Raw genomic sequence first — 15,280 nt, 5'->3', positions numbered from 1 at the left:
CAAGGAGTTCAAATACACTATCTATTATTTATTTCAACTTCTAAAAGATGTTAAAATATAATAAAAAATAATCAACAAAATAATCCCCATATGTTATAGGTTTTTCAAAACCTCTTGTCCATCACTACAAATGCTGAAAATAACATGGAGAGCATATTTGGAAATCCACTGATGGACCTAGAGAGCTCCGATTGCAGCTATTTCAGGTCCTATAGATTTCTAAAATTGCAAGGAGTCTAAATATGCTCTCCATTGTTATTTTCAACATTCCTAGTGATGGACCAGAGGTTTCGAAAAACCTAAATCCACTTTTTTTTTTCTTTTTCTCCTTTTTTTTTTGTTATTAGGCCTGCTATGAAGAAATATCAGGTCCAACGTGGGCCTGACATCTCTTCATATCAGGTCTAATGTGGGCCTGATATGGAGAGATATCAAGTCTAACAACAAAAAAAAAAAAGAGATATATTTAAGTTTTTCAAAACCTCTGGTCTACCACTAGGAATGTTGAAAATAATAATGGAAAGCATATTTGGACTCCTTGTAATTTTAGAAATCCACATGACCTAAAATGACTGTAATCTAAGGTCTCTAGGTCGATTATTGAGTTTCGGTCAAAACTCACTGATGGACCTAGAGAGCTCTGATTACACCTATTTCAGTTTTTATATATTTCTGATGTTGCAAGGAGTTTAAATATGTTATCTATTATTTATTTCACCTTCTAAAAAATGTTAAAATATAATAAGAAAGAATCAGTAAAACAATCTTCATACGTATCTCTTCATATCAGACCCAATGTAGGCCTAATATCTCCCCATATCAGGCCTAACAAAAAAAAAAAATTTAAGTTTTTCAAAATCTCTGATCCACCACTAGGAATGCCAAAAATAACAATGGAGAATATATTTGGACTCCTTACAATTTTAAAACCCCACAAGACCTGAAATGGATGCAATGTGAGATCTCTAGGTTGATCAGTGAGTTTCGGTCAAAACCCACTGATGGACCTAGGGAACTCCGATTGCACCAATTTCAGCTCCTGTGGATTTTTGATGTTGTAAGGAGTTCCAATATACTATCTATTATTTATTTTAACTTTTAAAAGATGTTAAAATATAATAAAAAAATTAGCAAAACAATCTCCATACGTTGGGCATGATATGAATCATATCAAGCCCATGTTGGGCCTGATATAATTTCATATCAGGGCCAACGTGGGGCCTGATATGATTCATATTAAGTTCACACATGAGGATTTTTGTCAATTCATCGTTATTACAATTTTGAAGTTGAAATAAATAATAGATCAGTCTATGTTGATTTATGGGGTTGCAAAGAATTCAAATATGTCATCTATTGGTTATTTCGACTTCTCCAAATGTATTCTAATGTTATCAAAAAAATCAATTAAACTCTAAGTGTTGTGGGTCTGATATGATTTATATATCAAACCTATGTTATGCATGCATGTATGGAAAAAAAAAAAATGAAAGAAAAGAGCAGAGAGGAAAAATTAAATTGGTTGTATGCATAGGAAAAAGTAAATAGAAGATAGAGTGAGAAATGACAATGAAAAAGAAAAAAAATGTAAAAAGGAAAAAATAAAAAATACATTTAAAAAGATTTTTTTTTTAAATACTAGTAAATAAATTTAAATGTCTACCTCCTCCGTCCTTTGATAAATTACCGAATCATTTAAATTTCCTGAGGTAAATCAATCTTCATCATAAAATCAGACCGTCCCCAGTCCGATCAAATCTGAGCCACGGGCCAGCCAGCCCGCCAGCCCGCCAGCCCGCCAGCCTAACTCGCCGACAAAGTCTGACTGGATCTCGAGGGGCCCGCCCTAATTTACTACTCGGGCACTGGGTGAAATGTGGATTATATTACGGGCCAAATTTTGTGTGTGGCCGTGACACCTGTAATCCCGCCGGGGGTGACTGGTGAGGTTTGAACTTGGAACAGGTAGCCATCGTGAGAACAAGAGGCGAGGCAGGGTGAACTGAGGCCTGCTACGCCAATGCCGCATCCGTCTCTCAGTCCACCGTCAACTGGAAACCGTCACGGGAGATTTCGTCCTCGCCGCAGAATCTACGAGACGATGCACTTCCTTTTGCCGAAGGGCACTCTTGCTCCCCTTCGTCAATGATCATTGCTCCTCCCTCTCCTGTAATCGCTGCAAGATCCAGCCTTTCGCTCTTATCCAGTCTCATCCACCGCAGTGTCGCCCTAGGCTGCTTCCCCGCTGCCCAGGCCGTCCATGCCAGCCTCATTAAGACCTGCCTCCACCGCCACACCATCCTTGGGAACCGCCTTCTCGACCTCTACTCTGGCCTCGGGGCCTCCCAATCGGCTGTCGCAGTATTCCACGACATTCCCCATAAGAACATCTTCACCTGGAATATTCTCCTCAAGGCGCTTCTTAGAGATGGCCAAGTTCACTCTGCACACCGACTGTTCGACGAAATGCCCGAACGAGATGTGGTGAGTTGGAACTCGCTGATTTCAGGCTATGCCTCTGCTGGCTTCATCGATAAGGCGTTTGCAATTCTTTCCCGGATGCAGGAGCTCGGTGTTAAAGCTAGTTCTTTCACGTTGTCTATCGCTGCTTCCTGTGCCACTTCTTCTCTTCAAGCCAAGCTAGTGCACAGCTTGGTTGTCCGCTTTGGATTGGGTTGCTCAAATGTCGTGCTTTGCAACTCACTAATTGATATGTATGGAAGATTAGACCTTGTGGGCTATGCTAGCCATGTTTTTCATGCCATGGATGAGGTAGATCTCATCTCTTGGAACTCGATTATCTCAGCATATAGTAAGTCAGGTTGTAGCACTGAAGCATTGGAGCACTTTCATGCAATGTGGATCTCTGGGTTTTCCGCTGATGAATTCACTGCATCATGCATACTTAACGTCTGTGCCGACCTTATGGATTTAGCTAAGGGTGAGCAACTCTTGGCCCATTGCTTCAAGGCGGGATTCCTTTCCAATTCTATAGTTTCTAGCGCTGTTATTTACATGTATTCCATGTGTGGCAGATTGGATAAAGCTGTTCAGGTCTTCCAAGAAATGCCAAGATGGGATTCAGCCCTCTGCAACTCAATTCTGGCTAGTTATTTTTATACCGGGCTAGAGGATGAAGCTTTGACGCTTTTTGTGGTAGCATTGAGGAAGGACGTCAAGCCGACAGAGTTCACCTTTGCTACCGTTCTCAACTCAAGGCTCTGTTGCTCCTCAATTGAGCTTGGCACACAAATTCACTGCTGGGTTTGTAAAACCGGCTTCGAGTCTGATATGATTACCGCAAATTCTCTGCTCGATATGTATGCGAAATTGGGATTGTTCGAGGATGCTCTAAATATTTTCTATGCAATGGCATCCAAAGACTTGGTTGCTTGGAATACAGTGATCATGGGATTAGGTAAAAATGGGCAAGGTCTACAAGCTCTAAGAATTTTCAGAGAAATGCAAAAGAGTGACATGGAGCCTGATAAAATAACTCTGGTTGGTATTCTATTAGCGTGTAGCTATACGGGCATGGTCGATGAAGGAAAGAGAGTATTTTCATCCATGGAGAAGAAATACGGTGTGACGAGGGATCTAGAGCATTATGCTTGTCTAGTGGAAATGATGGGGCACGCTGGAAGGCTGAAAGAAGCAATGGATATTATCGAGACTTCACCTCACAACCCTAACCTGTCATTGTGGAGTTTACTTCTCGAAGCTTGTTGGATTCATAACGACTTGGCATTCTCTGAGATAATTGCCGAGAAGCTGCTGCAATTGAGGGCTTGCTCCTCTCTCCCTTACTTGGTGCTGACTCAGATCTATACGATAAGTGGCAAATGGGAGAGCGTGGCTCGAGTGCAGAAGATGATGCGAGAGAGGGGTCTGAAGAAGGTTAAGGGGCATAGCTGGATTTGCATCAGAAATTATATCCATGTATTTGAGCCTAACCAAATATTCCACCGCAAAGGGGAAGCTATCTATTCAATATTAGGCCTTCTGGACTGGGTGATGGAGGTTGAAGAGCATGTTCATGAGAAATTTATATTAGTCGAGCATAACTGAAGAATGGAAACTAATACTCCGGGCTTCTTCTGATTTGTGCTCGATCAATGCTTTGTATTGTCGACTGTGCATGCGTGCACGCCACTGAGAATCCTGCACCAGTCTCCGCATCTATCTCGATATTTTTACCGCATGGAGCGTCCTTCTGGTTTGACCGCGCGCAGCGCGTGCTCTTCCATCGCTGTCCGAGAAGGCTACGCATGGGACCAAGAGCCTTCCCTGCGCTCCCGTTGATTCGTGTTCGTCAAAGCAGACCATCTACTATGCTCTGCTATTTTACTAAACATAAAATTGTCATAATACATCAAGTGTTACTGGTTCACTGTATCAAAATCAAGGAATTCTCATAGAAAATCTGTGGGAGGTAGACTAAGTCATTCACTTTTGGGAGTAACGTTGATTTATCCACCTGTCTAAACTGGATATCTGAATTTTAAAAAAAAAAACTGAATTCATTCAAAATCTGTTATTTGTTTCGACGAGCGCACTTCAAAATCCACCCACCGTCGCGAAAAGCGAGATCTTGGTCGCGTCCCGAGGCGGGACCCACAGCACGCCAGAGTTTTGACTCCTCCTGAGACAACGTGGGACCCAACCGGTGCACAGCTCGGTCCCCAGCCGCGCCACGTGGTCCCTTTCCAGGGTTCCTGCATTCCTCACCGTAACGACCTGACGCGCCAATCACTCGAGAGATCGCTTTCGTATGATTTAGGAGCAGCCTATTGCTGTGAGGGTATGGATTCGGGTAAGACGAAGTCGAATTTGATTCTGTAAAATCGACAGCATTTCGCGTTCGGGCTCAGTTAGCGACCTAACTCTCTCCTTCTGCATGTCTCTTCTTGTTCCTCGAGCTCTCTCTCTCCATTTGCTTAGATTCCTTTCTTCGCTCAATCTCCGCCACTTTCTTCCCTCAGCCGAATCTAGCGCGGGAGCAAAAGCTAGAAGCCCTGGAATAAACAAGAAAAGAGAGGATTTTTTTTAGCTTACCTGCATGGCAAAGTGAAGATACGAGCTTGGAGTTGGGTTTCGAGGTCTGCTTTAGGTTAGGGTTTCGCTTGGCATTGGGTGTTACGGTTTTTTTGGCTGGGAATGCGAAGCAATGGCGGTGCTGTAGGCGTTTTGTGATGGGGTGCGGGAGCTCCAAGGCGGAGGAACCGCCACTGGTCGTGCTGTGCCGGGAGCGGCGAGAGCTCATACGGGCGGCGGTCGAGCACAGGTTCGCGCTTGCGGCGGCGCACGCTGCTTACTTCCGCGCGCTCGGCCGCGTCGGGGACGCGCTGCACCGGTTCGTGCAAGAGGAGCTCGTGGCGGCGCCGGCGTCCCCCGTTCTGACACTGCCGCCCTCTGAAGGTAAGGGTAAGGCTAAGGCTGAGATCGAGAGGTCGGACAGGGAGATTGCCGGTGGCGGTGCGGTGGGTGCTTCGGCTTCTACTTTCGCTTCGCTTTCGCACCCGCACTCGCATTCTGACGATTCTCATTTGCACCTGCCTTCCGACACCGAACTTGATGAAATTGCCGGAAAAAGTAGCGAACTCGATGTAGGCGGCGAAGATTCATCGCGTTCTTCTTCTCAATATCCGTATTACGGTGCTCCCATCCCTAATTACTACTATATGAAGAAGACCTCCACGTTCTCGGCTACCACGGTCTATCAGAATCCCTATCCGCAATGGTCCGATACTGCTTATGTAGGATATGGTTACGAGTATGGATACAGCTATCCAAGTTATGGTGCTCCAACAGAGTCATTGCAGCCCCTGCCTGATCAAGATCAGAACTTTTATGGTCAGAGCCAAACTGTGAGGGAAGATAAACCTGCAGATCCACCTCCGCCGCCGCCGCCGCCTCCTGAAGGATCAGCTTGGGACTTCTTTAACCCTTTCAATTCGTATGAGCAGATGATACCTGGGTACTTTCAGGGTGGGGGATCGTCGGCCAGCAGTCCTAACTCAAGCGAGGTAAGGGAGAAGGAAGGCATTCCAGATTTGGAAGAGGAAACAGAGCAGGAGTCCATTAAGGCAGGGGACTTGACTAAGAGGAAGTTGAAGAAAAAGGATACAGATTCCAGAGTCTCGAGCGAGAGAAGTTCCAGCAGGAGCTCGAATGTGTCTTCAATGGAACAAGAAGCCAATCTGAACAATGATACGGTTTCTTCAAAGGCAAAAGAAGAGAATCAGGGTATTGCTCAGGCTATTAAAGTCGAAGACGATGAGAAGGAAGTTTTTACAAAGAACAGAAACGTGAGTTTTGCTGATGAAACATCACCTATCACTGAAGACAGCAGGTCTGATGCCCTATTCATACATGGTTCGAGGGATTTAATGGACGTTGTGAAGGATATCAAAGAACAATTTGAATCAGCAGCCCGCTGCAGTAAGGAGGTCTCTGAGATGCTTGAGGTAGGCAAGCTGAAGTATAGATCAAGGAACAGGATTTTGAGAGGTTGGTACTTCGCCATTGAATCTAATTTTCATTTGAACATTATCTGTGAGTTCAGGAGCATGGTCTTGATTTTTCATTTTATGCAGTGATCCTGTCTAGGATGTTGGATCCTGTCATTTTGCCTATTCAGACACGGTCACAGTCTTCGTCGACCAATTCAAAAAATTTAACTGCTGCAAGATCACGGACAACAAAAAACCCTGATCTGGAGGGTGACTTTGATCCTGGCAAACTTTCATCAACACTGGACAAAATATATGTATGGGAGAAAAAACTTCATAAGATCGTTCAGGTAAATTTATATTGAATTGTTTCTTCAATCCATCAGCATTCCTTCCTTAGTTATCTACTAGTTGATTTTTAACTTCCTCATCAATTGAAACAGCAAAAATCATTAAGGACATGTAAGTTCGTATATATGATGGGTTTTGAAAAGTTATAGCTAGCTAGAGACTTAACATACTTGTGAGTTTCTTGAATTGATCAAATCAATGATTCAGTCTCATATAGTTTTGGTTTGTGTTTCTTATTTGTTTCTCAATGACGTTGGCAACTGATTATTTGAACTTGTGTCTTCGCTCTTTGTTATTCACTCTTTCGTTTGGTGCTGCATCACTGGTTCTGTTGAGTCATGATATGAGGGAACCAACATGATAAGCTTTGAAACTGTTTTCGTTCTTGCTTGATCCAGGAAGAAGAAAGACTGCGAATCATCTATGAAAGGGAGTGGAACCAACTCAAAGCTCTGGACGAAAATGGTGCAGAGTCCTCACAGATCAATTCCACCCGGGATTTAATAAGAAACCTACTTACGAAGTTAAGCATCGTAATTAGATCTGCCAGTCACATTTCAAAGAGGATACACAAGTTAAGAGATGAAGAATTGCGGCCCCAACTGATTGAGCTAATCCAAGGGTATGCTTTCCTCATAACATTAGCCTGTTACACTAATATCTCACAGAAGGTTAGTTTGTTTGTTTAACAGAAACAGGTCTTTTGCCTTGCAGATTGGTCAAAATGTGGAGGTATGTGCTTGATTGCCATCACAAGCAGTTTCAAGCCATCATCGAAAGCAAAAGTCATGATCTCGTTGCCAGGACAGGTAGCTCTGTGACTAAAGCCACCCTAGAATTGGAAGCTGAACTCCTGAATTGGTGTTCCTGTTTCACTAATTGGATTAGTGCTCAAGGGACCTATCTTGAATCCTTGAATGGTTGGTTGCTGAAATGGATTCACCAGGAAAGGGAAGAGACACCCGATGGGGTTGCACCATTCTCCCCGAGCAGGATCGATGCCCCTGATGCTGTTATAATCACAAATGATTGGCATCACATAGTAGGTATATCTGTGGACGAAGTGATTGTTTCAATGCGAACTTTTGCAGTAAATGTACACAAGCTATGGGAGACACAGAATGAGGAGCAACACCAGAAGTTGAGGGCCGAAAATTTGTCCAAAGATTTTGCAAGAAGAGTTAAGTCACTTCAAAAAGAAAATGGACTAAGCAATCAGGAAAATGAGCTAGATAAAACAGTGTTACCTATTTCGAATGAGGCTTTAGGTCACGATAACACAATGTCCTTGGATGCTATAAAGAGAAGATTGGATGAAGAGACAGCCAGACATGAAGAAACCATAAAACAAGTGCAACAAGCAACAGCAAGTAACTTAAGGATGGGGTTAGGTCCAATATTTCAAGCGCTGGAGAATTTTTCCTTGGAGACACTGAAGAGGTATCAAAGAGTTAGAATCTCAGATGATTAGGGAGAGTGTTCCAAGGATTTTTGAACTTGTCTCAGAGGGCTAATCAATCTACAAGTCGAAGATTATAGCTATGTTCCAATTGGCTCATTTCCATGTGCTTTGTGGTACAGAAAAAAATAACAGAATCCTAAGTACTGGTGTATGAGCAGATTTCAGAATGCATTCAATACTTGTGGAAAGAAATGAAAGGCTCCAGAGTAAATCGTAAGGTATGCAAGGCATGCTGTGATACCGAGATATGCAACTTCCTGCACCTTCTTCTTGAACCAATTGGTAATACTTAGTAGGCTAGAACAGATCTTTGATTGCATTGACTCTGATAAGAAGGAAGATGTTCTTGTCTGGTTGCACATCTGTTTAGCTGAGTCCATCGGATCACACGAGCAGACTGCCCGAGACCTCTTATGAAAAATATTTGCACCCCAATGTGGTCTTATCTGGCCTACCATCTGCACATAGTTTTGGTTCGAACCAGGAAAGCGATGGATTTTAATTTATGTAAATATCAAGCTACTACGGGAGCTATCTCTCTATTCTTGCAGCATTCACTGTTTGAAGTGCAATTCTTTGCCTTGAAGGCAAAACTAGATTTCCTATGTTTTGACTAAGTCTTGTACTTATTTAATCTGACAATGAAGAGCTGCCGTGTCATGATCTATCTAAATATGGCTCTTGTTCTTGTTTCTGGTTGCATCTCGATTCCTAAACCCATTACAATAAGACAAATCAAGGAGTAATGTTTGTGTAGGACTTCATCTCTATTTTGCCTTTCACCAAAAGAGATTTACTTTAAAAATGAATAAAAGATTCATCTATTATAATGTTAATAAAAGAGACAGAGAAGGAGAGTTTAAGTTGGCCATTTATTTAATCATTTTTTACTTGAGTATTATCATGTACTCTGTCAAAAAGTCTAACGCTGATAATTACATTATCTCACATAAGGTATTACTCGTTGACTTTATTTTTTTCTATGATTAAAACAAAACTAAAATTGATATTTGGAAATACAATCATCCATTCCTAAGGTTGCCCTAATAAGTTGAGTTTAAGAATCACCTAGAAGAAAATGACGAATAAAATCCCAGTTGGGTAGAAGATAACAATATGACAAACAGTTTAAAACAAAATTTAATCTCTAAACACTATAACATTCTTCAACATCTTCATCTAACAAAGAAAATGCTGTCTATAAAAGACACTGCCTAAATAGTGTCGCCCATCGGGACCATGAGCTACTGACAAACAACAAGATAAAAATATGCAAGAGTCAAAAGGAATGGACGAAGTAGATGACCATTGCAGAGCATCAAACAAGAATGCAAGTAAACCAGATAATACATCCGACCGCGGAGGCAGGGATGAAGCAAGGGACATGAAATGTAAGGTCAATAGGGAGTTCATTACCAGCAAGTGCACTGAGGTTTGATTGAGCAAAAGTTGCTATGTACATCCATGTGACCATTTATCAGAGGCATACTAACTCAGAAGCACCAATTTCCTGCAAAACAAATAATGTATCAAAATGTAGCAAAACAACAATTTATATTTCCCGTGATAAACAAGCACTACCTTTTTGGTGAATCAAAAACCGAAATTAACTAAATCGGCATCATCAGTATAATCAGCAAAAAGTTCTGATAGTTGTTCATCAGTCCATTGTGCAACAGAAACTCCTGAGATTATTCTTTTAGTTTCAGTTGTTCGAAGACCAGAATTGGCAGGGAAGGATGAGGTGGTAGTTTTAAGCATGTCATCACATTTATATCTTTTAGCTGCATCTGTCTGGGTACTGTCAGTAATCTTTCCACTGTTCATATTTCTTTTTTCCTTATCAGTATAAGATTTGTGCGCTGTCAGTGGCACTGCTGCTTCTGCAACTGCTACGCTTGTATTGTTTGGAAGAGAATATAACTGCTCACAGGATAACAAGGTAGTAACATCTGCAGTCTGAATCCTACAAGGTAAAGTTGTTGCACACTTATCAATCCCCACTGTTGTGCTTTGCAAATTTAGAGTTTTCCTCATTTCTTCATGGCAATCCAATTTAGGCCTCGGATCACATTCTCCAGCTGCTAACTGATTTCCCGATTCCATGAACTCTAAGTCAGTCCAGTCAGCAGCTCTTTTGTTGCAAACTGTGGCACGGGGTTCAGATGACAGGCCTCCAGCAACAACTTTATTCAGATTAGCCATTGTCGCTCTATTGTCATATTCCAATTTACTAGGGTCATCTAAAATAGTTTTAGTTGAATTCAGATAGGATGTTTCTAATCCTGATGTCCCAAAACCAGATTCCATATTATGACCTGGAGAAGTTAAGCTAAGTTATAAGTTTATGAAGGAATATCAATAAGTTATACGAGGATGATAGGAATTATTCCTTAGACAAACCTCTGCTTTTATTTAATGGTAGTATTGGAGGTGACGTACAATCCTTTCTAATAAGCTGTACAATCAAAAGTGATTAGATATCTTATCCGTGAAGAAAATATCCAATAGGTGAGTTAACATAACAACAGCAACAATCAAGCTATCCTAAGTTTACAAGACGTTGTAATGAATGATTATATCCTATAAGTTCTACAAAAGGTGAAATTGGTCACCCTGGCAGCCCCCACGACTGTCACACACCATTGGAAGGGAGCAAATCAGGAAACCGAAGCTAACCATCACATGGGAGGATAATTCTTCGATCTTTGCCTTGATTTAACCCTTGCTTAATTCTGCAAACCTAGTATGTGATAATCAACTCCGTTATGCCCTAGGAGCATGATTATATCCTAAGGCATCATAGTCTACTAGCCAGTCCTGTTTTAATATCATCACTGTTATGGAGAAGAGCTCAAAGCATAGTAGCATGCATGGATACACTATGAATTATTTCAACAGGCTCTAAACACTTCAATTTTGATGATCGATTCATAGTCAGATGTGAAAAACATTCAGGAAACCTGCAGGCTAGTTCCTGCATCCAACAGTTACCTTATTTATAGAGGAATTATTTGTGAATTATTTAAGGAGTAATTTTTATCTGGAAAGCAAACAATCAATCAGTGTTCAAAAAAATAACTAAATAAAAATCTGACGGTCATAAAAAGAATAAAATTTCTCATTGTAGTGAATCAGAAAATAAAAGAAGGCCCTGACATCACGGCTCCAGAAGCTCAACGTATTAGACTACCATATTCAGGCCGAAGGTGGATAAGCTTGTTCTAGTGTCAAAAACAAAAGGCATAGTTAAATGGTTAATGTCAATTTCCTCATTATCATTACTTCCTATAACCAAATTGGACAGTATGCCAAGCCCAAGATACTTTATAGTAACAATGATGAGATATCTACAACACATTTGCAGATTTCAGTTAGCTCCTTAACATTGGATTGAATGCTCACAAAGTCCACAGATGATCTTGTATATTGGTGTCAGAGTGACAAAATCAATGAATGATGCAGCTAAAAAGATTCTTTAGATTGAGAGAGACGTGGCAACATAACTCCATAGTTGTGCTCATTGTGACTAACATAGCAAATCACCTAGAACTTATTGAGAAATGAGAACAAACTAGAGGATATAAAAGCACAAAGGAGTTTAGTTGGATTAGAGAGATTTGAGTAAGTGGCCATTGATGACTATCTTGTTCATAAGATTCCCAACTTTAGAGTGGTGACCAAGACCATTAGGATAACTTGATGAAAAGTGGAGAGCTAGGAGGAAGAATAATAGGTACATAGAGGGGAGGGGAGGGGAGCCCTCCTCTTGACGCCAAGGCTCAAGAGGATTAGACAAGGATTGGTGTTTGATACCATGTAAAATAAGATGATAAAGTGGAATAACTCCTCATTTAAAGTATGATTATTGTTTACAGAACACTTTATTCTATAGAAATTATCACATAACATAAAAAGGCAAAAACAAATATCATACATAATATATCAAATGGAAGTATATCATTATAACTAGAGAAAATATCAGGGATATATCAAGAAATAGTCAGATAGGAATCTAAATGATACCAATGCAAATTAATAAGATTTTCAAATAAACTCTTTCCTTTAACATCATCTAGTTACCACATTACTATAATGTGGTTAGTGCATTTTGGTAGAAGTTTAACTTCAAGAGGAGTGCATAAATAATCACCAATAAAATCATAGAACATGGAAATCCATCCAACTGCTGATATCAAATTTTACACATTGATTACATGTAAGAAAAAAATCTTAATTGTGATTTAAACCACTTTTCATAACACAAATTATAAAACTCGGAAGGAAAAAAGGCATTTAGCTAAAATATGATAAAGGAACTGATCAACCTAAAACATTGCCTGAAACACGAGAATAACTCACCTTCACCACATTCTTTGACGTAACATTCAAATGAATAGAGTGAGCCGGACAGAAAACAACCACCTGAACAGGAAGAATATACCGAAGCATGTGTTTTCACCAATTGAAAAAAAAAATGACAGAAAAAAATCACCAACTCAACCAATTGGACATGAACAGAAGATATAGGAATAAAAGGTGCAAATGGTAACTCAAGTTCTGGTGAATGATTGTAACCTGCTTGAGAATGAGGACGCAGCCAACCGATATATCGCCACCAAGATTACAATCCGAGAGGACTCCGTGATGGACAAAAGCTCCAATCGAGCCTGTGGGGTCCTAAAAGGAGGATCTTTGGCAATCAATTAGGGTTTCCGCTTCAATATAACTTTGAAAGACAAAGTACCTTCAGAGTGAGAAATAGATCGCCCAGCCCATTGGGCGTGCAGGACGTGACGATTCCTACGACCTGAGATTCACGAGATCGCAATCAAAACCGTCCGAATCAATCAAAACCCTAAACCCACAATATGTCAATCCGCACCTGCGGCACGCGATGGGCAGCCCGAGTCTTGATCGAGTCGATCCTCCACACAAGCTCACGATCGCCCCCTAATGGAAAGAACACGCGATATCATGAATGACTCCGCCGAATTAACTCGCAAGTATAATCTCGAGGCGGAGGCTTACCAAGGAACTCCAACGCGCGCAGCCAAGGGCTGACCCTGAAATCCCCATCTTCCTCTTCGGCTTCTAACTCCCTCCCATGATTACTCCTTTCTCCTCTCGAAAGCAGGCCTTCTCGCCGGGCGGCATCGGCGGCGGACTGACGGCGCATAGCAACCTGAACAGCGCCCGCGGGGCCGGGGATGATGCGGGAAGAGGAAGGAGGAGGACCCTCTGAGGACAGAGTCGGAGAAGGAGGATGGCGAGGAGTGGCGGCGACGGGTTGAGAAAGAGGGCGAGGGAATTGGGAGCAGGACCGGAGAAGTGGGATCTGAGGGGAGCAGATAGTTCGGGGATGTGAAGAGGAGGAAGAAGGTGCAAGAAGAGGGAAGAGATCGGAGTCGTCGACGTCGATAGCGTCTTCCCAAGGCAGCGCCTCCACCTCCGCCTCTGCCTCCGCCACTCCTTCGTTTCGCATGGCACTTGAGGGAAGGCGGGAATCCGCGTTTTGTTTCGAGCCGATTCCAAGTCGAGCTCGATTATCTTTTAAATTGTTGATTACAAATTAGCTCTTGCAGCCCTTAATAAAAAAAATCTAAATAATATTAAAGATTTTTTTAAAAAATGGGTTCTAAACTAACTATTCTTACTTTAGTTTTATTTATTTTTATATAATAAATAGTGATCCGGTCTGTGATTAGGGATGGATTGACTCCTTAATGTGTCCACGATTGAGCTCTTTGGGTAGGTCAAATGTGTAACTTATATCGGGTTAGCAGCTATGGGACCAAGTATAATGCAAGGTATGGAAATCTTCCAACGAAGGTGGTTGAAAATATTATAAATTTAGGATGCAAATTGTATTGAATTAAGTTAACTCGTATGCGAGTATAACATGTGTATCGAACTGATCGAAATAAAATTTATTCAAGTGAATGAACTAACGTTTTGCTATATGTTCTCTATAATGGATGGATTAATTGAAATTAATGTAATTCATAATCGCTAAGTGAAAACATCAATGAGTATTGCAAGGCTGATGAGTAAAGATATTGAATGACCTTTATTCAATCATTTATTATTGTCAAAAGTTGACCTCCTTTATAAAGAGGTCTGGTAGTGCCCTTCTTCACATGTCACTAGACACTCCAAATTAATAAAGATTGAGAACCAAAGTAAACTCAATAAAAGTGATGTAGCAACAAGTCTCGAGTCATATTTTTCCAAAGATAGCTAATTAGTGTGTATGATAATTCTAGAATTAATTCAAATTGTATTCTTACATCAACAAATTCAACTTAGCACTTCCATTTAACTCACAATTCAATTAAATTCATTTAATAATTTCAAGAACAGAGTCGAAGAAAGGTTGTTCTCCTCAAAACATGTTCTTCTTCATTTCATCAAATTAACATCAATATATCATCATTAACTCAAGTTCTTCAACTAACAAATTATCCAATCTCACACATGATCATTAACATACAATTTAGGTAACAATCAAAAGCTCAAGTAAGCATTCAACATTTAAACTCCATCTCAGTCACCACAATTCCAATGCATAGAACAAGGATTAGCTAACTAAATAACCAAAATTAAACAAACTAGCGTAAATTAGAACTTCTAATTCAAGACAGAAACTAAATTGCAAACTAATTGAGTAGCTTAGCAAGATTCAGATTGCAAAATTCAACAACATTAGAATTGCAAGTTGGAACATGAGAAATGGAATTGCAGAAGAAAACTCAAACAAAAACTGAAATAAGAAATGCAAATCAAAGAATAGAATGTGATCTACTTATCAGATCTTTAAATCTGAGCACAGATATAATGAATCGAAAGAAAACAAGAAAAGATAACATTCCATATCCAAATCCCGGATCCAAACTTCTCCTCTTTGCTGTGAAGCATATTGGAGCAGGATATAAATTTGGTCCCTGGTTCCTACTCCTCTCGTGTCTTCTTCTTGAGACAAAGATACACCATCATTTCTTGTGGAGAAAGGGCC

At 40.8% G+C, this 15,280-nt stretch overlaps 3 protein-coding genes across 4 annotated transcripts; 2 read left to right on the top strand and 1 right to left on the bottom strand.

Annotated features, from left to right (window-relative positions):
- The first annotated feature begins 1,891 nt into the window (after nucleotides 1-1,891).
- Nucleotides 1,892-4,417, top strand: LOC121993015 (pentatricopeptide repeat-containing protein At1g43980, mitochondrial-like). Of its 2 annotated transcripts, XM_042547684.1 has the most exons (2): nucleotides 1,892-2,484; nucleotides 2,566-4,417. In XM_042547684.1, exons 1-2 carry the CDS (start codon nucleotides 2,146-2,148, stop codon nucleotides 4,066-4,068), a joined length of 1,842 nt encoding a protein of 613 aa, XP_042403618.1. In that variant the 5' UTR covers nucleotides 1,892-2,145; the 3' UTR covers nucleotides 4,069-4,417. The 2 variants fall into 2 exon arrangements, with proteins under 2 accessions (XP_042403618.1, XP_042403617.1); XM_042547683.1 differs by having other exon boundaries at nucleotides 1,892-4,417.
- Nucleotides 4,418-4,897: 480 nt separating this feature from the next.
- On the top strand, nucleotides 4,898-8,938 carry LOC121993014 (protein ALTERED PHOSPHATE STARVATION RESPONSE 1-like). The gene is made up of 4 exons (XM_042547682.1): nucleotides 4,898-6,510; nucleotides 6,597-6,802; nucleotides 7,202-7,425; nucleotides 7,518-8,938. Exons 1-4 carry the CDS (start codon nucleotides 5,193-5,195, stop codon nucleotides 8,272-8,274), a joined length of 2,505 nt encoding a protein of 834 aa, XP_042403616.1. The 5' UTR covers nucleotides 4,898-5,192; the 3' UTR covers nucleotides 8,275-8,938.
- Nucleotides 8,939-9,417: 479 nt separating this feature from the next.
- LOC121990404 lies at nucleotides 9,418-13,786 on the bottom strand. The gene is made up of 8 exons (XM_042544538.1): nucleotides 13,297-13,786; nucleotides 13,151-13,218; nucleotides 13,013-13,075; nucleotides 12,844-12,945; nucleotides 12,628-12,690; nucleotides 10,669-10,723; nucleotides 9,847-10,583; nucleotides 9,418-9,775 (listed from the first exon to the last, which is right to left on the bottom strand). Exons 1-7 carry the CDS (start codon nucleotides 13,748-13,750, stop codon nucleotides 9,859-9,861), a joined length of 1,530 nt encoding a protein of 509 aa, XP_042400472.1. The 5' UTR covers nucleotides 13,751-13,786; the 3' UTR covers nucleotides 9,418-9,775; nucleotides 9,847-9,858.
- Between the last annotated feature and the right edge of the window lie 1,494 nt (nucleotides 13,787-15,280).

Source organism: Zingiber officinale, chromosome 6B (assembly GCF_018446385.1).
Source record: "Zingiber officinale cultivar Zhangliang chromosome 6B, Zo_v1.1, whole genome shotgun sequence".
NCBI classification, from domain to species: domain Eukaryota; kingdom Viridiplantae; phylum Streptophyta; class Magnoliopsida; order Zingiberales; family Zingiberaceae; genus Zingiber; species Zingiber officinale.
This window is presented reverse-complemented; position numbering and strand designations above follow the sequence as displayed.